Source organism: Akebia trifoliata, chromosome 16 (genome assembly GCF_017979445.1).
Source record: "Akebia trifoliata isolate Shusen 1 chromosome 16, ASM1797944v1, whole genome shotgun sequence".
NCBI lineage: Eukaryota > Viridiplantae > Streptophyta > Magnoliopsida > Ranunculales > Lardizabalaceae > Akebia > Akebia trifoliata.
In genome coordinates this window covers 32078427-32106205 of record NC_141390.1, presented here as the reverse complement: position 1 = coordinate 32106205, position 27779 = coordinate 32078427, and the positions used below count along the sequence as shown (strand labels likewise).

The 27779-nt window shown below is 35.9% G+C and overlaps 4 protein-coding genes and 1 non-coding gene across 6 annotated transcripts; 3 read left to right on the top strand and 2 right to left on the bottom strand.

Moving 5' to 3' along the window:
- Nucleotides 1-1932: 1932 nt before the first annotated feature.
- Nucleotides 1933-2018, top strand: TRNAM-CAU (transfer RNA methionine (anticodon CAU)). The gene is given in 2 exon segments: nt 1933-1970; nt 1983-2018. It is a non-coding gene; the product is annotated as a tRNA-Met (tRNA).
- Nucleotides 2019-3438: 1420 nt separating this feature from the next.
- LOC147383656 (dihydrolipoyl dehydrogenase 1, mitochondrial) lies at nt 3439-6883 on the top strand. Its single transcript, XM_086427713.1, has 2 exons — nt 3439-3819; nt 5509-6883. The coding sequence occupies exons 1-2, from the start codon at nt 3541-3543 to the stop codon at nt 6757-6759; spliced, it is 1530 nt and encodes a 509-aa protein (XP_086283839.1). The 5' UTR covers nt 3439-3540; the 3' UTR covers nt 6760-6883.
- Nucleotides 6884-7492: 609 nt separating this feature from the next.
- Nucleotides 7493-11819, bottom strand: LOC147383655 (uncharacterized). Its single transcript, XM_086427714.1, has 6 exons — nt 10956-11819; nt 8929-9024; nt 8753-8805; nt 8481-8529; nt 7927-7974; nt 7493-7798 (listed from the first exon to the last, which is right to left on the bottom strand). Exons 1-6 carry the CDS (start codon nt 11046-11048, stop codon nt 7715-7717), a joined length of 423 nt encoding a protein of 140 aa, XP_086283840.1. The 5' UTR covers nt 11049-11819; the 3' UTR covers nt 7493-7714.
- Nucleotides 11820-15068: 3249 nt separating this feature from the next.
- Nucleotides 15069-20275, bottom strand: LOC147383654 (craniofacial development-like protein). 2 transcript variants are annotated; one of them, XM_086428407.1, is made up of 5 exons: nt 20121-20275; nt 17073-17162; nt 16666-16793; nt 16343-16537; nt 15069-15828 (listed from the first exon to the last, which is right to left on the bottom strand). In XM_086428407.1, the coding sequence occupies exons 1-5, from the start codon at nt 20146-20148 to the stop codon at nt 15457-15459; spliced, it is 813 nt and encodes a 270-aa protein (XP_086284533.1). In that variant the 5' UTR covers nt 20149-20275; the 3' UTR covers nt 15069-15456. The 2 variants fall into 2 exon arrangements, with proteins under 2 accessions (XP_086284533.1, XP_086284534.1); XM_086428408.1 differs by lacking the exon at nt 17073-17162 and having other exon boundaries at nt 20121-20249.
- A 6521-nt stretch (nt 20276-26796) lies between these two features.
- LOC147383653 (pectinesterase inhibitor-like) lies at nt 26797-27348 on the top strand. The gene has a single exon (XM_086427327.1). The coding sequence runs from the start codon at nt 26797-26799 to the stop codon at nt 27346-27348; it is 552 nt and encodes a 183-aa protein (XP_086283453.1).
- Nucleotides 27349-27779: the final 431 nt, after the last annotated feature.

The following is a 27779-nucleotide window of genomic DNA, read 5'->3' as shown; positions in this document are numbered from 1 at the left end:
AGATCAAGACTTGATCTTTGTTGATTTTTTTCCATCAAACTCCACACTGATCAGTGGTTAACTAATAGGTGAAGGCAGGTTTTTAAACATGATCATGGTATCAACACTTACAAACTTTAACCAACTTAACTACCTGACACCTTTTCTATTGAACTTCACATGTGACTCTTCACCTTAAAGAGAGAGAGAGAGAGATCTTAGTTATTCCTATAATAGACAAAATCATTGGTCATGTGGACTTGTTGGATATTTTATAGAACCTCGCTACCCAATGTTCCCAAGGAATACTTTTCAAATCAAAATCAAGACCGAATTCAACGAAATCTCACCCAAAGATTGAATTCAAACAACTGGTGGAATTTTTTTCAAAAGCATTAAATAAGATTATGGTATTATTCTCCTTGATCACATTCTTTCATCGATTAGATAAGTGCACCATGTTCACAACGCTCTCTTTGTGTCTGAAAATCAGAAACTTTGGTGAATTGATCAAAGCTTGAACATCATAATACCTAAAAAGAGAGGGAAAAAAAAAACACTAGAATTTCAAATGGAAACCTAAAATTCTATGATCCATAGTCATTAAAATGATGATCGGGCATTTCTCGGCACTTGATCTAGCTAGGGAATAGGGATGCAAACACATGAATGACTTTGAGAGCCATTGGAGAAGAAAATAAAAAACAAATAATGCAACGATGTCTATTACAGAAAGAGGGAGCAAAGAAAAAGAGAAATTATGATGCCCATAATATTAATGTTGAGCGGTTAAAGTGAACACTTGCTTTTAGGGCACCACCTGATAATGTGCACATAATCAAATAATGAAAATTTTTATAAGATAAAAAAAATAATATGATAAGGCACTATATTGAGTTAAATGTTGGATAGATAATTAATAGAAAAAACTACTTGGAGGACCTTGGTGGGGCGATTTCTTTCTAAATAGTCTCTGAACCTCACTCCCCACATTTATCATGATTGGAATGCCAAATATGCCCTAACCATTCAAACTCTCTATTTTCATAAATGAAAAATTCAATTTTCGGCATCCCAATCAAATTTTGGAAATTTCATTCCGACATAAAGAATTTGAGAAGGAAGAATAATTCATTTTCCATTTGTTGCTTCTTTTTTGATAAAAATTTATCAATGATGGTTCTTTTGTTTTGAAATCATTTAGACAAGTTTTTAGTTGATCTTTCCATGTATTTAATCAAAAAATAAAAACAGGTAGGTTTTACAATGTCGAGTTCTACAATTTAAAAATTCTCATGTTCAACAATAAAAAGTGGTGAGCTCAACAATAATAAGTGGTGAGTTCGACAATAAAAGTGGTAACCTCATCAATAATAAGGGACCATTAATAAGAAATAAAAAGTTTACTAAATAGACTATCAAGTTACAATCCAAACTTCCAGGACTATTTAGAAAGAAATCGTTCCCTTAGGGTCCTCAAAGTAATTTTTCCTAATTAATATATAACTATCGAAACCCGACGATTAACATTATTGAAAAGTAAATCCATCTCAAAATTGCAAAACAATAAGAAAATTTAGTATCAATACAACATTTGTACCTTGAAATTTAATTAACCTTTCATGAGATTAAAAAGTTATAATGAATTAATTTTTTAAGTGCTGATTTTCTAGTTAGAAATCTTCACTCGGTCAATACTCAATTGAGGTAGCATAGACACGGAATCATAGATCTTTTTTCTCGGGATATACATTTGCACATCTGTTATTCTTGATTTTTACCTAGAACTAGTATGTAGCATGAGCAAACACTCATGAACACTAATTTATGTAAAATTAAAATTATCTCTACAATTGGTTTAAGAGTTTTATTTTTCCTTTTTTCTATAAGTAGATTGTTCTAAGTTGGTTAGCTTTTGATATAATAATTATTTTGTGTGAAATACATCAACATGGGGTGGTGGCGCAGTTGGCTAGCGCGTAGGTCTCATAGCTTTAAGAGTAATCCTGAGGTCGAGAGTTCGAGCCTCTCTCACCCCAAAATCAAATTTATTTTATTTTAATTTTATATTTCATTTATTTTTTATAAATTAACGAAAAGAAAAAAATGGGCTAAAATACCAAGAAGATATGGTTCGAGTAGTGTGTGTGTGTGTGAGGAGAGGACAAGATATTCGAGTATTGTATGTGAGGACATGATATGCTATCATTTGAGTGGTGAATAAAATCTATGTTATAAAAAGTGGATAATACATGACACATCAACACATTGGCCAACTCAAATGACTTGAGAGGTGATTTGTTTGAGTCGATTAAATATTTTAAATTATTAAGTATTTAAAATATTTTTGATAGCATATAACACATAATATTTCTTTGGATTTTTAAGAAAAAAATAAAAAAAAACGACGACAAAAGACCATCGAGTCTTTGACCCTGCCATTGCATTTCAACGGAAATTTTAAATTAACTCGGAAATTTAGATCAAAATGACCATCGAAATTGATTCTACTCAAAACTCTTTTATCGATAGGAATCAACATTTTACCTCTTTTATAGACTTTACTAATTAAATTGCTAACAAGTATGTCTCTTACTACCACTAGTGTTGGAATCTTGGATCATTTCCTTCAACTTGATAATTTAAAAAAAAAATTCTCTCTCTTACTCTTGAGGCCTCTTAGTTTTGGATTTGATTATTCAATCAAATTATAATCCACCAATAAAATTAAATTATGTGAAAAATCTAATTGACTTGTGGGATTGCATTTTTGAATCAAAATAGGAATGATGCCTATTTTTATATGAATTCTCTCTTACTTAAGTTCCCTTAATTTTTTATTTGTGGGATTGCATATTCCAGTTAAAATAAGCATGATTCATATCCTTCACGTCCAATTCTATATAGACAATACATGTATAGAATCTCATACAAATTTTATCGTGCAATATTACAATTTTTTAAAGAGTCGTGATTTTCTAACACCCCCTCTTATACACACCCTTGGTTTGGCATGGGCTAGAACCATAGATTTTTCTTTGGGATACACAATTGGACATCTCCATAAAAACTCCTCTTCGTTTCACTCTATCCAAAATCCAATGATTTCACATCTTCTTTTAAATATTTCTTTCGTTTTTTTTAAATCTTCAACTTGAATATTTCTTCAAAATGAGATTGTAATTGAGTTCTCTAAAATTGTAGCATCTATCGATGATCTATAATAACATAGATGAGAAGGAATAGTTTAGTGTAAATTTAAGGAATAGTTTAGTGTAATTTTAAGGCCTTAATAGTTAATACTCGATGAATCAATATATGGGATACTTCGATGATGATGATCGTACTAAAACGTATGTCGAGGATATAAAATCAAACGACGTGGAGCCAACGACCATGGGCCACCTACCACATTAGCATTTTAATCTCTCTCTGTCCTTCGTATCTTAGTCCCCGATTAAATCAGTCACACTTTAATCAATTGTAGAACATCAGCAAATAAAGAGAGTTAGAGAGAGAGAGAGAGAGAGAGACCAAAACCTTGAACCTTAGAAGGCATCCATGGCGATGGCGAGTTTTGCCAAACGAAAGTCTCTTCTTTTATCAAGAAATCTCTGCAACTCCTCCGATGTTCTCAAATATTCTCTCTCAATTTCCTCTTTTTCTAGAAACTTCGCTACGTCTGGATCCGAAGAGAACGATGTGGTCGTGATCGGAGGCGGCCCTGGTGGTTACGTGGCAGCCATCAAAGCTGCTCAATTAGGGCTCAAGACCACATGTATCGAGAAGCGAGGGGCTCTCGGGGGAACTTGCCTTAACGTTGGTTGCATCCCTTCCAAGGTATCTTACGATTTCATCTCTATGATCTCTTTTATGGGAAATTTGGTCCTTTTTTAATGTGTTTTGTACTTTTCTGTTTAGATCTGGTTTGGTGGGTGACGTGTACAGTAGATTTGATGTCGAATTTGTATTTATTGATCTGTTTGTTGACGTAGATGATGATTGGTTTGACAATGAAATTGTGTTTGAGAAGAATATGTCTTTTTTATGATTTTTTTTTGTTGTTGTTGTTTTAGCTGATTTTTGTTGATGAATTAGGTTTTTAATAGAGGATTCGTGATAGAATTCGTTTAAAATTATAAGGCCCTATTATAAGAGCCTGTTAATCTTCTTCTCACTTGACTTGGTTTCTTGATTTTATTAGAACTAATAGAGGGATCCAAAAATTTACACCATCGTTTTAAAAAGCCATCCACCCAAAATTGTTCACTTTAAATTCTGATTAGTTATATGGAAAGTGAACAATTTTGGGTATTTATTGTGAACTTTTTATACTAGATTTGAGCTCTATAGTTATTGGCTATTTGATGGTTACAAAACATCTTTCAAAATATTAGGTTGGAAAATATGTATCAACTTTTACTTTTGTTGAAAAGTTGGAATTTGCAATGTTTCAATGATTTTCTTGAATATGCTTTGCAACACCTGGTTTTCCTGTGCAATGATTCAGGGGGTAAGTTAGTGAGTGGAGGACCAGGTTCCATATTTGATCTAAGTTTTGAATGTACATATAAATGGGATTGAATCTATATGAAAACCTTAAAAGTTACTTAGCATGGAAAGGAATTTCATGTCTTTGTGGCTGATGATATAACTACGGTGTAGAAAGAATGAAAGGGATGTAAGTGGGGTTTTGACGTTTCAAAACTGCGCAGTCTGACATATTATCTGTACTTGTTTGTTCAATATGTGATTGACACAATTTATGCAACAATACATCATAACCCTTAGACAGCTAAAGAGTGCCTTCTAAATATAGTAGAAATTATGAAATGGGTAAATTATATTTTCTCTGTATCAACATTTTCTTAATCCTCTGGATGTAGTATTCAGGTTACTATCTGTTCCCACTTCGTGACTGAAGTTTATGGCCAATATATTAGTAATATTAACCAGAGAGAGATGCATTCTTGGCTACGAACCTCTTATAGGAGGTTGAAAATTCTTAAGATTTGCGACTTTCTTGAATTTTAAGTGTACTCATTAATAAATTGACTTTGGTGGCTCTCTTACTTGTTTTATAATGAGGTTGGATAACCATTCTCTTCTCTGACTGTCGTTTATTGTTTTCACTGTTTTGCCAACCTCTTGTTTTCTTGTCCTTGTGTATTTTATTATGCTGGTCGACATGGAGTGATTTTTATGATAATTTCTTCTCCGATGTCTATTCAATAACCCACCCACTCGAGACTTCAAACTTAATATGATAATCCATGAATTAGACGTAGTGACATTTATGCTTTTGTAGTTTCTGGAGGCTGACTATTTTTCCAATTTTGGGAGGAATTCTTTTCTCTCTCAGTATATAATGGGTTTGACTTTGACATCTTGGGAATTGTCTTGGATTGTTTAACCCAGTCAAGATGAACATCTTTACCGTTTCTCCATTTCATCATACTTATTGTTACTTTGTACTACTACTATTTTATTTTTATTTTTCATTTTCCTGATTTGATCGCCTCTGCTCAGGCACTTCTTCATTCCTCCCACATGTACCATGAAGCCAAGCATTCATTCGCCAGTCATGGAGTGAAGTTTGCTCAGTTAGAAGTTGATCTACCCGCAATGCTGGCCCAGAAAGATAAAGCAGTTTCAAATCTCACCCGAGGTATCGAGGGTCTCTTCAAGAAAAACAAGGTAACCTATGTCAAAGGCTATGGTAAATTTATCTCGCCATCCGAAGTCTCCGTTGACACTATTGAAGGTGGGAACACTACTGTGAAAGGAAAAAACATTATAATTGCCACGGGTTCCGATGTCAAATCTCTTCCAGGAGTCACCATCGATGAAAAGAAGATTGTCTCCTCAACTGGAGCTCTGTCTTTGTCAGAAATACCCAAGAAACTTGTTGTCATCGGGGCAGGCTACATTGGGTTAGAGATGGGCTCAGTTTGGGGCCGACTCGGATCAGAGGTAACTGTTGTTGAGTTTGCATCAGATATTGTCCCATCCATGGATGGTGAGGTCCGTAAGCAATTCCAACGTACCCTTGAAAAACAAAAGATGAAGTTTATGCTCAAGACCAAAGTGGTTGGGGTAGACACATCTGGTGAAGGCGTGAAGCTGACACTGGAACCATCAGCTGGTGGTGAGCAGAGCATACTTGAAGCCGATGTTGTTCTTGTCTCAGCTGGTAGGATGCCGTTCACAGCAGGGCTTGGGCTGGATAAGATTGGTGTGGAGACCGATAAAGTTGGTCGAATCACAGTTGACAAACGGTTCACCACTAGTGTCCCAGGAGTCTTTGCCATTGGGGATGTCATTCCTGGGCCCATGCTAGCCCATAAGGCAGAAGAAGATGGGGTTGCATGCGTAGAGTTCATAGCAGGCAAGGAAGGTCATGTGGACTATGACTTGGTACCTGGGGTGGTATACACACACCCTGAGGTGGCATCAGTTGGAAAGACAGAGGAGCAGGTGAAGGCAGTTGGGGTTGAGTATCGTGTTGGCAAATTCCCTTTCATGGCAAACAGCAGGGCCAAGGCAATCGACGATGCTGAAGGGTTGGTGAAGATACTGGCGGAGAAGGAGACGGACAAGATATTAGGGGTCCACATTATGTCTCCAAACGCTGGGGAGCTTATTCATGAGGCAGTACTAGCCTTGCAGTATGGAGCGTCAAGTGAGGATATTGCTCGCACTTGCCATGCACACCCAACAATGAGCGAGGCTGTGAAGGAAGCTGCTATGGCCACTTACGACAAACCCATTCACATCTAGAATAATAGTGGGTAGTTTGTGATTTTCCATCTTTTTTTTTTTCCTGAGAAGTTTTGGGATAAGTTACCTTTGATTATTTCTCATAAAGTTGGCGGGTTTGACTTGAATCTTGCCATTCCTATTATTATTGACAGACCAAAATTTTACATAGTAATGTTCGTTTTTACATGGGCCAAAGTGAGTAAAAGCTCTCTCTTCTCTGCAGGGTATCATATACCCTTGGAGTAGGGCCATGTAAATTAAGACTTTCATAAAACAAAAATACACACTTTTAGGTGATACAATTGCTACCACTACCACGATAATGCCATCATTCTGGAGGAGAAACATGGTAAACTAGACCAATGAAAAGCTTGTCTCCAATTCTGAGTGCCTATGTCAACCCCCTTGATGCAAGATACCATTTGTATGTAAAATATAACGAAATTTCACTTCCTGGAATTGCCAGATTTAAATGAAGATGGTCTCATCACCTCTTCTGTTTTTTGTACTTTGGGATAACTTAGAATTCCCCGTTTTTCTTTTGATAAGGCTGTGGCTCAAAGGTTTCCCGTATCTAGTTATAAAATTCACTGGGCCCATACAAGAATTTGGGACCTGTTCTACCGAAAAATTACTGAAGGTTCGGTTCCCAATGTTACACTAAGATAGACCTTTCAACAAAATCTACTGCATCATCAGAGGTGAACACAAAACCATAAAAGATAAAAATATGGTTTGGAAGTCCACTGGATGGAGAAGAGACAGAAGCACCAATCACTTTTGTGCTTAGATTTTGTTCCTTTTATTTCACGTAAGTGCAAGACAATGGTAAAAGAACATTTGTATTACAATGCAAATTTGAGGTCGTGGGTTCAAGTCCAGCTTACCCACAATAGAAAAAAATTGATTACAAGAATCAAAAGGATAACATTAGTTAACAAACTTGAGTACCCAGTTTGGACAATAGTAGATTCTATTCACTTTGGTAGCTCTTTGCGTACTTAGTGAACCGTTCCAAACCGCGTAAGAGCAAGCCTTCGAGAAAGGGTTGCAATGCCTGGAAAAGCCAACAAAAAGGTAAAATGTTGGTTGAAGCTTCTCAAATTGAAGAAATTTTCTATTCTAACAAATAAGTCAAAAGTGTTCCTCTTGGAGGTTTAGGGGTAGAGAGCTCAAGACACTTACTGATGCCACTGGAATCAATATTGGAGGGATCTCGTATGAAACCGTTAGCTGAACAAAGAATTACAGGACTAAGGACCTCTTAAAATTAGCACCCAACAAAGGAAACATGAAATATAAATATAAAAAAAAGGGGGCTTCTCCCATCACTCTTCCTTCTATAGTTCCCCATATTATTCCGTTGGATCCATGACATGGCAAGCATGTCCAATTGATGGGTCAGGCATTGGAAATCAACATAATAGATCACAGTGATTAGTTCATTACTTATCCTCATCATCCAATATGTGTACCTTCCTATTGGCTATTCTCTATACAAACATGACTAAGGAGAATAACCAATCTGACTGTCCTCACATAAATTGATGCAGTTTTGAATATGTTGATTTCCTTAGAATGACATCACTTGGATGTCCTATATCGACAACCTTATGTGTCACATAGCAGGTCAGTGGTGAGTCATAAAGAGGAAGAGTGACAGGATCATTTACCTATCAGAGACAATAATGGAATATTCCTAGCAGTACCGAGAAACACATCATATAAAGAAGTCTTACTTCTATTATGCACAATGAAGGACCTTTTGGAAAAAATCGCACCGCTCCTCTACAATGTGAAAAAACAATTCACCAAAATTATATCATAAAGATGATTAAAGGAACATGAAAAATCATTAAAACATATATGGAGTGTCAAACATCATGTGTTCATGATGCCTGATAGGCCAACATGTTTGTGCAAGTACGAAAACATGTATACCCAATTTGTCTGCAATTAAGAAAAAGAACTTCTCAGTTTGTGGAGTATATCGATTGTGCTTCTTTTGTACCTGTTAGGAAGACCTTCGAGAGATCGCCAATGGATTTTTTGATTGGGGATAGGCTGCAGGGAAGTTACTGAAGCATGAGTTTGAAGGGAAAAATGTGAAAGCATTCCAATAAAATTCTCAAATTTGAGATGCAAAAGAAGGAAATAAATAAACACGAGAAGCCTCATGATCCTCACCTGCATATTTCGGGCAAGCCAAGAGAACTCAATATCTTGACCAAATGCTTTATACTTCAGTGACCAGCGTGATAGGTCGGGCTTATCTTCCAAAATCTGTTAAAAGTATAACCCAACATCAGATTTTTTTGGGATATGGTGATCCTATCAATAATTTGAGGGCATTCAAAGGAGAGATATAGATAACCCAAGAAAACTATAAATACTATGTCAGAGTAAAAGTAGGAAAGTTCTAATTAGAAACAATTCTCACACTGAGGAACCCTTCCTTAAGGTAACCCAGTGAATACCCTATATAGCAAAATCATAAATTTTCAATAAATTCTTTAAAAGTATAACCCAACATCAGATTTTTTTGGGATATGGTGATCCTATCAATAATTTGAGGGCATTCAAAGGAGAGATATAGATAACCCAAGAGAACTATAAATACTATGTCAGAGTAAAAGTAGGAAAGTTCTAATTAGAAACAATTCTCACACTGAGGAACCTTCCTTAAGGTAACCCAGTGAATACCCTATATAGCAAAATCATAAATTTTCAATAAAATATAAGGACCCTCCCTACGCACCTATCTGCCAGTAATTTGTGGGTGTTCAAATGAGAAATTTAAGATCAAGGACCTAAGAAAACTATAGATACTAGGTCAGAGTAAAAGTGGCAAAGTTTGAATAAGAAACAGTTCTCACACTTAAAGAACAAACCTAGTGAATAGAAAAATCCTAAATCTTCAATAAAATATAGGGACCCTCTTGAACCTTTATTAAGGAAACAATACCAACTTACATGACAAAAAAATTAGAGGTGTTTCAAAAAGGTGAATACAACTCATAATCGGGCTTAGACCCTTAGCTCGGTTGGCTCTCCCTCCCTCCCTCCCTCCCTCTCAAAGCTTTATTATGGAAACAGTATCAAGTTACATGACAAGAAAAAAGGTTTTCTCTAAAAGGTTTTTCTCAAGGAGTTAAGTTATTACGATGAATCCTGTCTGTCTTCCGTGACTAGGGGTGTACCAAAAAGGTGAACACAACTTATACCAACGGAATATACCCAATTTAAATAGCATTGAAATTGGCATTCATCGATCAATTGCATCTCTGGTATTAAAAAAGTTGGTTCGGTTCTAAGTGCCAAGGTACACATGCTAGATTTATAGAAGTAAATTTCCAACTAAATTCTTGAAAATAGATGAAGTTGGGAAATTGACATGAAATCACTCTTTTAATAGAGCATAGAAGTGCAAATGGAGTGGTGAAATAGGAAGTTCCAAATCATTTTACCATATTCGGCATACTTAGTGTTAATCAGACTATGGTCTTGACTACATCCATGCTGCTCTAGGTATGCTTGAATTTTTTTTTTTTTTTCAGTACTCTTACTGATAATCTTATGTGTCATCATCCTCCCAGTTTACTCCGGTGAGAATTTTAGACTTTCATCATCCTCATAGCAATACGAATCTAAGCATTCCATCACCCCTGCCTTCATATGCAAATACCGAGTGAAAATAAAAAACTTGCCTGATTCAACTTTCCTCGCTCTGAAGAAGAGAGTGAGTTCCAACAGCCAATTTTCATTTCAAGTGATGATAAAGCTTAGCAGAGCTTGAAAGAATTGACTAAGTTTAGAATTATCGGAGAAAATGCTCGTATGTAATGAGCGTTTACTTTCTAAAAAGTGAATTAATGATTCCTTATTCAGTCAATTAGGGAGTATATCAAAGACACAAGTTAATATCACTTATTCCAGTGAAAGAAGTTTCAAATAATTAATGTTCCATTTTTTCTTATAAAAAAGAGTGAACCTTTAGAAGATCAATCAATAATGTGGAAGGCGGACTATAAAGCGGATTCTTCAAGTGTAGCTGTATAGGAAAGAAGAACAGGATTTGCTAGAAATATTGTTACTAGGGGCAACTAGCCAATTCTAAATTTTGGGATAAGGCTTTGATTGTTAATGGCAGCAACTAGAAAGACATCTTTTTTGCAAGGTAATAAGAAATACACTCAAATGTTAGTTGTACACACCTTTACAGATGATATGAAGGGCATCCATCGGGGAATGGCTTCACGATCAGAATAGCAATTATAAGCAACTGAACAAGGAACATCAACTTCCATCCTAGCCCTGCATTCACATTCACTTTCTTATAGTTAATAGTAGTATTTATTAAGCAAGAAACTGGAAATGAGAACCCAAACTTACATAGATTAACATGCTGGGACCATTTTCAGAAACGAAAAAAAAAGCACCTCAACATGATATGGCACCAATGCTGGTATCGGATACTACTTGTTTACTTCTATTACACTATTTTTCTCTTCTTATTGTACTGTTTCCAATTTATTTAAGTCCTAATAGTTACCTTTATTTTTCTGTTATTATAATGATTTACAGCAAAATCTTGGGAAATCTTACAAGTTCTATTAAATTTTCATGGTGCAATTAATACTAAAGTAAAGCATGATATCATTTCAGTCGAGTTATCCACATATTGAAAACTCAGGCTCTCACGTTCATCTATATGCAATTATGCATATAAGCAAACCAATATTCCTTCGTCAAATAATTTTCTTTCCTCCTCCCCAACTGGATTCACCAATGAGGGTGAATAATCTAACTAAGAATTATAGAAGAAACCTCAAAGAAAAAAATAATAACCCACTGTTTTAAGTATAGATTCCAACTTCTTTTAGACAGAAATGACATTACTTACCAAAGGATCTTGAGACAGTCAAAAATCATGAAAAAATAATTTATCAAGAAGATTTTATCTCAGTGACACAGAACGCATAAGAAAACACAAATGGGTATTCATTCAACACATGAAAACTGATAATTCAAGTAAGGATACAAAGATTTCCTCCCATACATGAGGAATTAACAGTTAAATTTAAATGGGTATTTGTATGACACATGTCCAACTCCAACGCGCTTGGGCACCGTATGCCCAACTGTTATTTTACAGAGAAAGAACCCTTCAAAAGCACTCGGACGAAACTTCGAAATATTTTGGAGAGAGAAAGTGAGAGAAGCAAAAGAAGAGAGTGAGATTCTCTTTTTATCTATTGAAGTTAAAAAATCGATGGCAGTTGTGAAATGTTTTACTATAGTTAAATTTGTAGAAAATCATTTTGACTAGTACGGTTGGAGTGTAAACCTCTGGAACAGGCAAAATGACTCTATAGTAAAATGCCTACCAATTATGCCTAATCATTAATCCTATTTGCGTTGGAGTTGCTCTACTATAGTGACCACCTATCACACAGGAAGTAGAATTATTATTTTAAAGATTATGTCACCACACACCATTTATCTAGAAATAAACTATTTACTTAGTCAGATTTTAAGTCTTACTAAGGGTCATCTTGCTCAAATGGATTACCACCTCAACAATCCAATGCCACAATCTTCAAAGTTTCAATGAAAAACTCATATATAATTAAATTTTTTTTTTTTTTTTCAAAAAATAATTTCTTTTGAGCTTAATCCAAGGTTTTGGTAATGAACAGCTAATGAACTTTCAGATAACTCTCAAACTTAAAATTGAAATTCCACAAATTTTTTTTTTTTTTTTTTTTTAATTTTTCTTTTTCGAAGTTCATAGAATTTTGTCCTTCACAACCTTGAAGCATTGGATCCTTGTGAGGGTGAAATCCTTTTTTTTTTTGAAAAGTATAATGTATTGAGCAAAAGAAGGAGAACTACAAAGAGAGAGGCCGAGAGAGCCTCAAGAACAACAACAAGCAAAAAGCAGCAAATCAAAAAAAAACAAAAAACAAAAAACAAAAACAACATCACTGATTACATAAAGAGTCCCATCTAAAAACAAAATCGTCGAAGGTAGTCCCCGCGAACTCTATATTCTGCTTCGACCAAATGTATAACAGACCCAAAATTTCCAAGAATCTTGCACGAGTGGTACTGCTCTCTTGTTGTTGAACACTCTGTTGTTTCTCTCGTTCCAGTCCAGACTCCCCAAGCAATAGCCCGAGGGAAGCATAGCCATAGGATCCTTTTTCTGATGTGGAAAGCGTTATTGGTCCATTCAACTAACACACCGAAGAAAACTTACGAGGGAGGACCCAGTTCATACCGAACATACCAAGGAAGATTGACCAAATATTAATAAGAAAAAGAACAATGGACTAAAGTATGATCAACAGATTCTCCATCACTCAAGCATAATGGACAGCCATTGGGAATGATCCAACCCCGCACAATCAAATTATCCAACGTAAGAATCTTACCAAGGGCGGCCAACCAAACAAAAAAGAGATTTTAGACGGAACTAACCTGGACCAAGTGATTGAGCCCAATAAGGGTCGCTCAGCTTCGAAAGAAAGCCATTTAAAGAAAGACCTGACAGAAATCTCAAATCCTTAGCCCTTGTCCATTCCCACTTATCCTGTTCGTTGTCGTTGAGGTTAGACGTATGTAGAAGATCAAGGAGAGATGTCACCTGAGTTAACTCCCAGTCATTAAAGTTTCTCCTGAATCCCAAGTCCCAAGTAGGGCTAGACTCGTTGCGAACCAAACACTGCTGAATAGAGCGGTTCTTCTTAATAGAACAAGTGTACAGAGACGGAAATTGAGTTGCCAGAGGCGATGTACCGCACCAACTATCCTCCCAAAATCTAATTCTATCTCCCGAACCCGCTTTAAATCTAATCCCTCCTTCGAAATCTTCACTCCCTTTAAGAATCCCTTTCCAAACACTGCACCCATATGAATCTCTAGACACACCACTATACCAACCTAACCTTTTCTCCCCATACTTGGCCTTAATAACCTTTCTCCACAAACTGCTCCTTTCCTCACCGAATCTCCAAAGCCATTTTCCTAACAGCGCTCTATTAGCTAATCTAAGGCCCCTAATTCCCAACCCCCCGCTCTTTTGGGCATGCAAACAATTTTCCATTTGACCAAATGATACATTCTCATGCCATTCCTGTCGTTCCACAAGAAATTTCTCATGAGCCTTTCCATCCTAATTTCGACGGATCTTGGGAGTGTAAAAAGCGATAGGAAGTAAACTGGAATACTCATTAAAGTGCTTTTGATCAAAGTAACCTTCCCTCCTTTCGACAAATAATTGGACTTCCAAGTGCTCAACCTTTTCTCCAGTCTCTCAAACACCCCATCCCAAATTTTGATACTATTATAAGGTGCTCCCAAAGGTAATCCCAAATATGTCGTGGGCAAGGTATCATACCCACAACCCAACATCGTGGCCAACAAGTGAATATCTGTTTCCTCACCTACCCCGTAGAGCTTACTCTTGTGCAGGTTTATGTGTAAACCTGACATTGCCTCAAAGCAGCACAGTAAAACACGAAGCGCCCTCACCTGATCCCTCGAGTGCTCCAAAAAAACTAGTGTGTCGTCCGCAAATTGAAGGTGAGAAATCAAAGGACCATCTTTCACTCTGAACCCCGAAAGCTTGCCTATATCAACCGCTCTTGTAAAAAGTCTACCCAAGGCTTCAGCTATAATGAGAAACAAGAACGGAGATAGTAAGGTTTTTTTAGAAATCCTTACTAACTTAATAGGGCTAGTCGGACACTAATCTAGATAGTTTTTGAGGGACCTTGCTTGTAGAAAATTGGAGATACCCCTGTTATTTTCAAATTGACAATAAACTTAATTCAATCTTCAATCTTCCATGAGAAACTAATATTAAACGATTGAAATCATCATCTTCAACCTTTGCCACAAATATTGATTTTTCTCCAAAATTCTCCTGCATTCATCCTAAAGATTCTATTTCCTTCAACCATCTAACCTTAATAGCAAGATATAGCTGAGGAGAAGAGACGGGCTGGGGTTCAAATAGATTAAAAATGATTTTTCTTAGAGATGGAAGTAAATAGGCTTTAGTGAAAAAAAATCAAGAACTTTTTTGGCATTTTTATATTAGTCTCTAGTTGAATAGCAAACCAGAGGGACGTCTCAATTTGATAATATAGGATGTCCAGATGGCCATTGTGCTAGTGAGCTAATGCTGTCTGTTTTTCCAATTTGTTTTCCTCTGCAACATAAAGATAACATTTTTCTTAAGTGGTGTATAGTTATAATATATTGGAGTGGTAATATAAGTCATTTCTAACAGTTGATCGAATACAAACATCGAGGATAAATTAGTAAATAACCCTCCATGTATTTGAGATACTAAACCTGCAGACATACCCTTTGACCATGGTCTTCTACAAGAGATCATAAGAAGAGGATTAAAGAAAAAAGATAGGCACAACTTTAGGACTGGTAAGCTCAAAAACCTCTCATTTCTTGTTCTTTAATAGTTAAAGAGTGAATTCCGGAGAACAAAGTAACGTGAGAAAGTATATTAAGCATTATGGTATCCCATTGCATCATGCATGATCATAGTCTCATCAACAGTTTTATGGGCTTCTCCTCTTCCCAAAACACAGGCTCTCACATAACAATCTGCATCTTCTCCCCCACTTACCTCCAAATATCTTGCTTTCCTCGAGCATAAAATAGCAATCCAAGTAAAGTATTCAGTGGCTACGGTTCCTCCCGCATATCTGGCCTCCTCTTTGACTGTAAAGCAAGACGAGCATCTCTTTCCCGCTCAAATTCCCGAAAATCCGTTCTCTGCAAGAAGGAAACTTTGTCCAGATACTGATTCGAGCTCTTCTTGTAGGCATCAAGTTGCTCTTCCAGCCCCTTATTGTCCTCCTTGAACTCTCCCCAGTCCTTTTTCGTCTTGTCTAGTACACTAAGCTTCTGTTTCTTCTTAATTTGTTCAAGTACAGCATCGACAGCTGAAGATGGTCCAACTTGTACCTTGGCTTTCTCGGTTGCCTCCTTTGAGTCAGCATCTACAAGCTTCTTTACTTCAATCTCCTCACCTGCAAAGTCTCGAACCTCGGTGATCTGTGACATGGTAAGGATGTTTGTGAGAGAATTATCATACTGTCCCCAGCAGGCCAAGCAAAACTAATAGATTAATCTTATTACCCATTTATACTCCCACAAATAGAGATCTTGATGTAAGGTGAATATATATATATATATATATATATATATATATATATATATATATATATATATATATATCATATTAAATAGTTTTATGGTCAGATTATCATGGAGCCCGCATTCCACTGTTTTGAACTATGCACCTTGGGTTGTAGAACTCAGTTCGGGAATCTGCAAGTCCTACTTTAATATAGAAACACATAAGCCATTTGAAATTCTCTCTTTTTCACATAGATCTATAATCGTAGGTCTCTGAATATTTGACAATTAAATTTAGAACTGCAATTACCACTATTTTTCAGATTTAATCAGTTAATATCAGAAACCCAGTTATTAGGATAAGTTTGAAATGGAAAAAAAAAGAAGGAATCAGACATCAATAGTCATACCCATTAAAGTTGACTGTTACCTCTATTTTTCCCCTGCCTGAGGCAGCAATGGCGGCGGCGGCAGCAGCATCCTTGACTGCTGATAGAGCAGCAGCAGCAAGCTTCCTTGTCTCGTCACTGGTGCCATTCTGTCTGAGATTGTGTCCCGTCTGTGGCATGTCTTGTCCAGGTGATGCCGCTTTCTTAGGTGCTAGGCCAAGAGTCGTCATCCAATTCTATGAAATGATGTCACAATAAATCCTTGCCAACATTAGCCTCAACAGTCATTATCAATGTGATTAGAAGTATAGAGAAGGAAAAGAGAAAAAAGAAACAAAAAAAAAAAAAAAGAAAAATTCCTCACAGGGGAAGTCTTTTGTGCTGGTTTTTTCAACGTTGAATTGGTTTTACTTGGAAAAGACTTTGGCATATTGACAGCAGATACGCCCTTGTTCATTAGCTCCCATGCAGCATTTACCCGAGCTTTCCTTTCTGGGGCAAGAACATGAACCAACATAAGGCTCCATACAAAGCTATGACAAGACAGACCTGCCAGAGAACGAAATCTAACAAGTGCAGCAGACGTGGCAGTGGATTGTGTGCCCCTCCTCTTATCATTGACAAGGACAGCACTCCACAGCTGCCAACAATGCCCTAAGAATTTGTGGCAGCTAAAAGACAAATCTTGACGATAATGAATGATGCAGGAGATCAGTGGTAAAGATAGCAAACAATGATAATATGGATACTCGGCGAATTTAATATGCTTACCAGCTTCTTCAAATTGAGCCTGCGGATTAGGAAGATCAAAAACTTCTTCAACAGACGTGATTGATAGCCCATCTTTCTTTCCTACATTAGCTGTACCACAATATCTTTAAATTGGAGAGGGTTGAGAATATGAGGTCCATAAATGACTCTAGATAGAGAAGGATGCAATCAAAAAAAGAAAAAGAAAGAAAAAGAGATACAATGGTAAACAGAGCTCAGACCATGGTTTTAAAACTTGGTTTTGTGTCTCGTCTCATCCAAGCCAGATACCGAGTCGTCTTGGACGAGTTTTCCGTCTCGTTCAAAAATAAAAAAAATGAATGTGGGGTTATAAATCTTGTCCAAAAAATTGACTTGTCTGTCTGCCTTGTCCATGCCTGATACCGAGACGACTCAGACTATATGTCTCGGTCTCGGACGAGTTTTGAAACCATGGCTCACACAGAAAGCCTAGTCAATACAAGTATCCTTTTCTATCATAAATGTATGTGCATGTTCCATGCACAAATATATTTGTACCAACTACCACTTTGGCTATGTTTTACCCATCAACCAAATTGCAAAAAATGTGCTATCATGCGATGTCAGTGCTGGAAGGTTTTCAATGAGTGTGACATCCAAGTGAATTGTGGGCACAGGTGAATATCAAATCTCCTAAGCATTAAACAATAGGACCTGTGCTTCTGGCATAAGAAGCTTTCGATTAAAGGTAATTTGTGTGCTTTGCTTCCATTAGGACGCATTTCATATTTGGGTGTGATGGGACAAATGGACAGAACTACCTCACAAACGTCTTGACACTCATTTTCTTTAGTCTCTTATGAGTAGCTGGAAATCATATTACAGAAGGTTAATAAATATAAAAAAAAAATTGGCCATCATGGCTCTTGATTTTGCCAGACTCATTAAGGTTCATTTTTGGACTCTGGGTTTGTCTTCCTTCAGTTTCAGATTAAGCATATGAAAGAACAAGCATCAATGAATTTGATAAAGGCTGGTGGAATCGCTTTTCTGATGTGGTTTGAATGAGGCATTGGATGGAAGGTTAAGTTCAATGAGGGAAGGTAAAAGAATTGGAACGATTTCTTGACATAAAAAATCCAAGCTAGACATTTGTAGTAACATTTTCACAGATGAGAAGGGAGGCAGATGTTCTTTGTCAGTTATCATGAATATCAAAAAGCAAGATTAAAATGGGAATTTAATAAAGAAAGATGAGAAGCAATTTGATGGAAACAAAGAGAGAGAGAGAGGATACATAAGCCATATGAGCTACCTTTACCTAGAGGAAGGCCTTTGATTCATGTTATCATGTCATGGACAGCGCCGTCCACTTTAATGTAAACCTTTTAAGGGAGACATTTGTTGTCTTTGAACTATGCAAGAATCATTTGGACCGTTATGAGGAGTAAAAAATAATATTTTCTTTTCTGCTGGAAAGGACTTTGAAGTAACAGCAGTGAGTGCAGAGATGATAAATCATAAACAGGCAGGCTCTAATTAGGTCATCAATTTTTTTGGAATTCAGGATTGATGGCTTAAAAAGATGTATTGTTGATGCAAAATTTGCATCACATCACCATACACAGGACATCCATAATCATGATTGTTAGAAGAAAAACATATATGAGAGAATACAAGAATTTTTATGAAGTTCACAGGAAGTCCTACAACATCACCTAGCTCCTTGAGCCAACTCCACCATCTTCATAGTTGTACAACTTTTCTCCCCTACCTCAAAGGAATTAGATCCTTTGAATAAGCAATTACAAGGGCAAGACACAAATAATCTTATTCCCTTCTAAAGAACATTCTTGGCAAATCTCAACTGATAAAATTATGTTAGATTTTTAAGCTCTTTCTTTGTCATGTATCATGTGGATTGTAGGATATCACGAGTCACCCATGTAGTGTTTCTTAGACACTACATTGATGATCCTAAGATCGGACAAAAGGGAGGATACTTGTGCCAAGTTGGCAACCAGGGCAAAAAACTCTGCCACCTCTTGACATAAATCCCAATCATACATTTCATTCTCCACCTCTTGCAACCCTTAAAAACTCATCTTTGAATAATACCTCCAAGACCAGTTTAAGGTAGTCAAAGATTAGTGGAGTTCTCACACACATGGTTTTAAAACTCGTTTTGACGTCTCGTCTCATCCGTGAACGAGACCGAGTTGTCTCGGAAAACTTTTCTGATATGTTTGAGACATCTCGTCCAACAATGAGAAAAATGAACATAGGGTTTTAAATCTCAACCGATACATTGACTTGCCCGTCCGTCTCTTCCATGCCTGATATCGAGACAACTTGGGCGATACATCTCGGTCTCGGACGAGTTTTGAAACCATGCTCACACATGATTGTGCATGATATGACCAAAGCAGTGCTCCCAAACACAATCAACGAGATGGATTCTAACAAAGCCCAACCCCCAATTAAATTATTCTATGAATTTGACTTTTTTGAGTGCTCCATCCTCCAACCCATTCCAAATACATAAGATGCCAGTAAAGATTGATGAGAAAAAGATACAACAACATGATATTTCCTTATTTATGTTCTTTTTTCTAATAAAAATGGATAGATATGTATATATAGGAGAAACATAGTTTTGAATCATATAATGTGAACATCACTTATTGATCAAACTAAAAGGGGAATTTTATATAAGAACCATAATGCAAACTATACTTAATGATGTTGATTTTTAAACAATAAAGAAACAAAATATTCAAGTAGTGGGTATAGTACAGATGTATCTACAACAAAATTAGAACCCAAATTCCTAACAATGGAGATCTTCGAATAAACTATCTCAAACCCTAAAAATGTATAAATCAAGCTCGAATCTTCAAAAGAAGATGGTTCAATCTCCAATCGAAGTCAAAAAAAAAAAAAAAAAAAAAAAAAAAGAAGGCCTAGTTTACTAACAACTTAAAATCACGGATTTCGCAAACCCTAAAACGATCGATTTCAAGTGGAAACATAAACAAAACAGATTCAGATATTTAAAGAGAAAAATTAGTTGAAACGATATCGTACCTGAATCGTTGAGTCTGTTGGACGCCATGGAAAAAGCATTCTTGGGTCGAAGTCCAGAAGCCTTGAAAGAGAGAGGAGGAGAGAGAGAGAGAGAGAAAAGGAGAGGTTTGATAGTGTTCTTCGAGGGCGTGTTTGTATCTTACGACCTACCCAATCTTTCACCGTAAGATTATATCATCTTTTGTAACTTAGGTTAAAAACGTTTTCAGGTGGTTGGTATGGTGATTGGGGAGCTATTTAATTTGGAAGATCTCGAGGCATCAAGATGCTTGCACTGAACTCGGTATTGCCACCAGTGATGAGTCATATCGTATGGTGTCTGACGAGTCAAATCATTCTCAACCGGTTTTAACCTAGGAACGGCAACGGGACGAGGTATATCAAAACCGTTCCTACCCCGAAATCTAATCGATTTTTTATTTTAATATCAAAACCGCCCCAAAATCGTTTAAGGTAGTAAAAAATCCGACCCTATAGAGACGGGTCGGGGTGGAGCAAAATTGCCATCCCTATCACGACCGCACATAGGGGTGGAGATGAACCGGGCCAAGATGCTAAACGAAGCTCTAAAATCTCCCCATATCCAAATATGTATAATTTTTTAAGATGCTAAATGAGTCTCCTAATGTAGGATTGGCAATGGATCGGTTTTATATTGTAGCAATACCACTCCAATACCGATCCAAATTATTCTAAATGTGTACTTGATCCGATCCGAACACCTGCTTTATTTTTAAATTATCAATGTTCAAAAAAATTTAAAAATATAAAACATATAAAATTATAAAAAAATTCTATTTTTCAACTTAAAAATATAGAGGGAAATAAAAAAGATTAAAATATTTTGTTTATATATATTTATTTAAAATTAAGAATAAAAAAATATTAAAATGCATTTGGATTAGATTCTTTTTTAGTGGATTGAAATACATCTGAATCCGATTCAAAATTATATCAGATCTAAGATTTCAAGCCAAATCCAATTTTTAATATTTTTTTGGATCGAACTTATTTGGATATCAGGTATATTTCGGATCATTGAGAGTCCTATTTTAGTGGATTAATCCTTGGGAACATGCAGTTCCCTAGAGTTCATGGTGTAGATGAGATTTATAAAAAATAAAATATAAAAAATTCTTTGGTCGGCGATCATCCGACCCTTGCAAACTTGGTAAGGAAAGTGTGAAAAAAATTCATTAAAGGAAAGTTCTTAAAGAAATTAAACTAAGGAATTGGGTAGTGCTGGAGTGACTATACTTTTCACTTGTATCTCGAGGAAGGACATCTAGAGGCACACATCGATATCAACACAGTGTGAAACATAGTGTCTTAAACAATCACTCCAGCATTTTCCTTGATAAGATTGAAACTATAAAATTTAAAATCTTATCAAGTTAGTAAGGCTAGTCTGACTCAATCAAATCTAATAATTAATGTACAAATCTTAAGTTTTGAATATTATAAACTGCTAGCTATAAAAGTTTCTTATTTGAGTATATAAGTTCATCTTCATCTATCAATAATGGCTTCTTCTTCCTTCTTCAAGATACTTGTGTCTTGGCTCTAAGTACTGATTCTCGAATGGTGTCGACTAATCTCACTGACCTTGGAATTATCGGTCTTGATGTAGCAAAGGGTGACACAATCGACACGAATAATGTGATACACTTTCTACTTATAAATTCTAGTGTGCCAATATAGCCTCTCACGGTGTGTGCTAATGTTTATGAAAATGCCCTTGAAGATCTTAATAGGGCTCATGATTTCTACATGAACTGGAGGTACGTCGATGCAAACCTTGCGTCAAGGAATGTTGTCGTGAATGTACCTAGTTGTGAAGACAAGGTAAAGAAATCGACAACACAATCTCAGTTTCCATTGACACAAAGGAATCATTATTTAGAGTCTCTTGCACGATCAAGCCTCCTAGATCATGATTAATTAGTTATCAGATTTTGGTTCTCCCTCACATTAGCAGAAAAATACACAAATAAATAGTTGTCTTCTCTCTTACATTAGAATAAAATGGTCATCAAGACGTGGGATTGAAGTTAGTTCCAATTTCTTTGAATGCTTTAGACAGAAATTCCAACGGCTTCTTGTTATTTTTAATTTTTAAAATTTTCTTTTATTCTAGATCTCTAATATAATTTCAGAGGGAAAAGGGATATTTAGGAAAATGTGATCAACTTATGACAAATTTACGATTTCGGCTCACTGTTCATTTTAATTACCAAAACGTGAACTGTAATGAATTCAGAGATTTTTAAAAACAGTCACGTTAAACCTGCAAAATAGTCACCTTAAAACCGCCGAATTCATTATTGTTCTGGTTTTATTTTTTTAACAAAAACATGATTGAAACGTTTCGATAATTAAAATTAATAGATAGTCAGAATTGTAAATAACTCAGTTTCAGCTCATGAAATGATAATTCACCCATAGAAATATCTCGTTGTTGTTATATGATTTACAAACAGAAAATGACTGAGATACCCTTATCTTTCACATCTTATAAAAACTCCTTATTTCCATCCCGGCATCAATTGCAGTAGGAATATATGGTGGCTGCCCCCAGGACACGGCCTCTAGGCAACAAACTCACGAAGGAAGTCCAACGAAATATCTTCCCAAAAATTAGATGAGGAATGTTTTGTTCTGAAATTTTGCACATTAATTGGACATCTTGATGCATGGTTGAGATTCCATCTTTTTTACCTTATAGCATCTACTGGGCATGCTCCATTAATGACTTTCCAACCAAAAAACTTAATTTGAGTCATGCTGGAGTGACATCAAAATTGACATTATCTCACACCTTGCTGATGTGGAGGTGCGCATATAATCATAGATGATTTTCACTTGTATTTTGATGGAAAACATCTATGATTCTGTACACACACATGTCAGCAATGTGTGAAAGGACATCAATTTAATGTCACTTCAGCAAATAATGATTTTGAGACGCCCATCACATAACTGTAGATCATTTGCCTTGGGGATACACAGAGTCATAAATCTTTTTCTTGTATATCTCAAGGGAAATGATCTACGATTCTATCATCGGAGCATATGTTAGAGGGTGCGTCAGGTTGTCAAACTGACTCTATTCCAAATGAAAAATGCTTTACTGCCTGCATTGGACAATGGTTCCAACACTAAGTTGCCTTGGCGATGCATGGATAACCACTGATTTTTAATTTGTATCTCGAGAAAATAATTTTATGGTCATCTATGCATTGCTAAGTCAACTAAGTGTTGAATCCAGTGTCAATTGCTTTGTATTCCCCCCCCACATTGACTCCTCTTATTCAAATATATTCCCAAGCTTTTCTTGAAGAGAATTTACCAGCTGATTATGATGAAGTCCACACCATTATGTCCTATGTCCTATGATCATCCCTAAGAGTTGCCCCGGGGGGCGATTTGACCTAATCAAGACCATTCCTTTCTTAGGCATGGTCTTGGCCATCTCACAAACCCTTGGGGGTTAAATCAACATCTTGGGTAGTTGTTCAACACAAAACCATTCTCGATGGTTGGTGGATTCGACGCCCCTTTTGCATGTAGAAGAGCTATCATCTATATGACATTTAATATACATTAAGAGTTGTGATGAATGCATGCGGTTGGTATGCGGATGACATGGCAAGGGTATAGAGCTATAGATCGTTTTTATCAAGATACATAAGAAAAAGATGTGCGGTTTTGTGCTCTTACCATGTCAGTCGCGTACAAAGACCGTGTGCATTCATCATTATTCATATATTAATTGTCATTTTTTCCTCCTAAGAGTAAACTCGACAACTTCATGATAGGAGTAAGTTTCCAAAAACTCTTTTTCATCTTATAATCTTCCAATGTTGGAATCGTGTGCTAAAGAACCCACTCAAACTACCTGATTTTGAGAGAAAACTAATTCAATTTTTTGATTTTATGAAATTCAAACAATCACGTGAACCGAATTTAAAATAGAGTTAGGCCAGTGTGATTACAAATCTCACTAAAGGTTGTGCGGCCATTGGATTGCCTTATCCACACATAAAACCATAGTCCTGGATAGGGTTTAGAGTCCGACTTTGAAGCTGGCAGTCAACTTCAAAATTTTCGTGAAACCCTCTTCACAACAGGAGCGGATCCTCTGTGATACTGTAGTTCCATGTAGTGTTCCATCAATGGTGGAGAGATCATCATGATCACAGCCATGATCAATACCTGTCTGATCATGTATTAAAAAACACATCTTCTTCAGCTTGATGAAATGGATTTCAAATGAACAATCACTATAGCTTAAAAATTTCATGAACGAATTTTGGTCTCGGTAACTCGTGGCACTCTATCAACCGCCCAACTGGACTTCAAGGAACCTCCGGAAAAAAAGTACCGCAGAGGATCCGCTCCCCTTCACAACATGACACATGGCTTTATACATTTATTTTACACCTTGCTTTTTTTCATTTTCATCACTATTTGGGATACTTCCTTGGAGATGCCACGCATCTTCGCAACATGATATGTGGCTTTTTGTGTTTATTTTACACTCTACTCTTTTTTTTTTCATCAGTATTTGGAATATCTCTTCAAAATGACAAGTGTAATGCAAGAAAATTTTTTCCTAGGGTTCATGGTGTAGATCAGATTTGAAAAAACAAATAATCGAAGAAAGAATAATGCTAAACTCACTCAAAAAAATGATACTCAAACATACTCTATTGACATGGAATGTGCAAAGAGCAATATATATATATATATATATTTTCATTTTGTATGTTGAGAAAAAAAAAATTCTATGGTTCAATGTACATTTTACGTCAGTTGAATACATGGTTTTAAATCTCTTTTGAGATCAAGAGGACTCGTCCGATGTGTCTCGATATCGTCTACCAACAAGACGGAGAAACAAGTCAAATGTATCAGACAAGATTTAAAACTACAGATTCATTTTTCTCATTGTTGAACGAGACGATTCAAACATATCAAGAAACTTGTCTAAGACAACTTGATCTCGTTCATGGACGAGACGTTAAAACAAATTTTAAAACCATGGTGGAGTATGTTTGAGATTTTTTTGTAGTCAATTTATCACGGTTGTCCAAGAAAATATCTTTTTTGACTTGATGAAAACTTTGGAAATGGATAGAACTCCCAAATTTGAAATTAAGATTTAACAAAAAAAAATAACAATTTAATATTTTCTTTCTTTCCTAAATTTGTTAAAATTTTGTGCTATAGATTCCAATGGCAACAGATCGTGGTTTTGGATGCCACATGGATCGGGGGTGGCATCGGATCCTTCCTAATTTTGGTAAGGAAAGTGTTTTTCTTTAAAATACAATATTTTTGGAAAAAAAACTTTCATTATAGGAAAGTTCTTAAAAAACCAAGCTACGGAAATCAAATGGTAATGTGGACCGATCATTTAAATATATATCACGAAGGATCTGCCTCTGAAAAGACCCTTCCTGTGCTTTTAAACTGATGGCATAACCTTTGAAGATTGAACTTGGACTTTTTAAGCAAGTGATAGAAAATAACCCAAATGCCCTCAATTTCTATCCCAAACTGAAAACTTATAATTTTTGTCCAAGTCTCATAAGAGATTTAAAAATAAAATAAATAATATTTTTACATGGGATTTACTGCGATTCTCACAATTCTAATGTGGTGGTTTTAACATAGATGATTTATTGCGATTCTCACAATTCTAATGCGGTGGTGCACACATAACTGTAAATAGATTTCCTCACGATATGAGTAAAAATCATCTACGATTATGTGAGCACCTCCATGTTAGAATTGTGAGAATCGCAATAAATCATCTATGTTAAAATTTTGACATTGGATTTAATTACTGCGATTCTCAAAATTCTAATGTGGTGGGCACACATAACTGTAAATGGGTTTCCTCACGATATGAGTAAAAACCATCTACAATTATGTGAGCACCTCCACGTTAGAATTGTGAGAATCGCAATAAATCTTGTGTCACCCCAACATGACTCTTTTAAAATTTTATAAGGACATAGTGATAGATAACAGTGACGAATAAAAAAATCTATCACCATTGCCCACGTAAACAAAATCCCCACTTTGCCCTTGACCATCTTCAAGCCAATTTTTTATTTTTTATTTATCTTGAATCTTGAGTACAGGATGGAATTTTGAGGGAGCAGAATACGATCGATGGGTCAAAGATTTTTTACAAGAGATTAAATGAATTATAATATAATTCACCCTAAAAGGTAAAGAGTTTGAACATGAAAAATCAGGAGAAATTACCGATTAGGGCATTTAAGTGAGTTCACATTAGTTTTCCAGTGTTGACCGAAGTCTATATAAATTTGAAAACATAGAGGTAACTTTAATATAATGGGACTCTTTTCCTTTTCCAAATACCCGCTAAGTTTTCAAATAAAATCAATAGAGATTCGATTCATATAGGACTCTTCATCCTAGAGATTCCCAAGAAAGGAATTTCCTTAGAACACAGCATATTAATTAATAATCTTAGCCGTATATTTGTTAGAAAAAAAAAAAATCTAATAATAAATCGACAATATCTCTCACATGGGATATTCCATTATAGAATATCAATTACCTTAAATCTGCAAAACCAGCGTAGATTCCAATACAACCCTCAGTCGAGTGTAATTTCTTCTTCATCGTCTCATCTACAATGGCTTCTTCTTCCTTCTTTAAGACATTTGTTCCTCTCTTAGGCTTCCTTATCTTCTTCATCCACTCAACCTCTGCAGAGATAGGTGTGAGGAATCCAATGGATTTAATTTATAAAATCTGCAATGATACCGTCGATAACGCTACATGTGTTTATGCTCTAAGTTCCGATAAACGTATGGTGTCGGCTAATCTTATTGGTTTTGGAAATATCGGTCTCAGTCTAGCGAGGGACAACGCAACCGATACGAATAATTTTATTCAGTCTTTGTTTCAGGATCCTAATGTGCCAAAGGAACCCCTCACAGTGTGTTCTAATTTTTATAAGAAAGCCATTGAAAATCTTAATATGGCTTATGATAACTACATGAAGCAGAATTACGTGGATGCGTTTCTTGAGTCAGGGACTGTTGTTCAAGATGTACCTAGTTGCGACGATGCGTTCACGAAGTCGACACCATCATCTCAATCTCCATTGACACAAAGGAATCATAATTTAAAGTGTCTTGCTGACATTGTTGTTGTGGTTACTGCTCATCTTCCCCAAAATTAACATCATTTGTGATTAGTTTTTATTAGTTCTGTCTCTTATATAACAGAAAAATACATAAATAAAATATTGGTTGTCTCTTCTCTTATATTACAATAAATTTGTGAATCCAACGATTTTGGTTTTGATGTTCGTTTTGTCCTAAAATAAATGTTTGGTATCTCCAAATTTTTGGGTAATTTAAATTCTTTTCCTTTTACAAGTTACAATCCTAATGATGTAATTACAAGGATATATGTTAGAAGGCTATAGGAAGTTGTTTAGTTGCAAAAAACACACAAAATCCTAAGAGCCCTAAGAAAATTAAATAAAGGACCACTAATTTTCTAACGAGAAGGTCTTCACTCGGTCAATACTCAGCTAACATGAAAAGTCCTTAATGCACATGGTGTACTATTATTCAATACGAGATTTTGTGAAATCTGGGATTGACC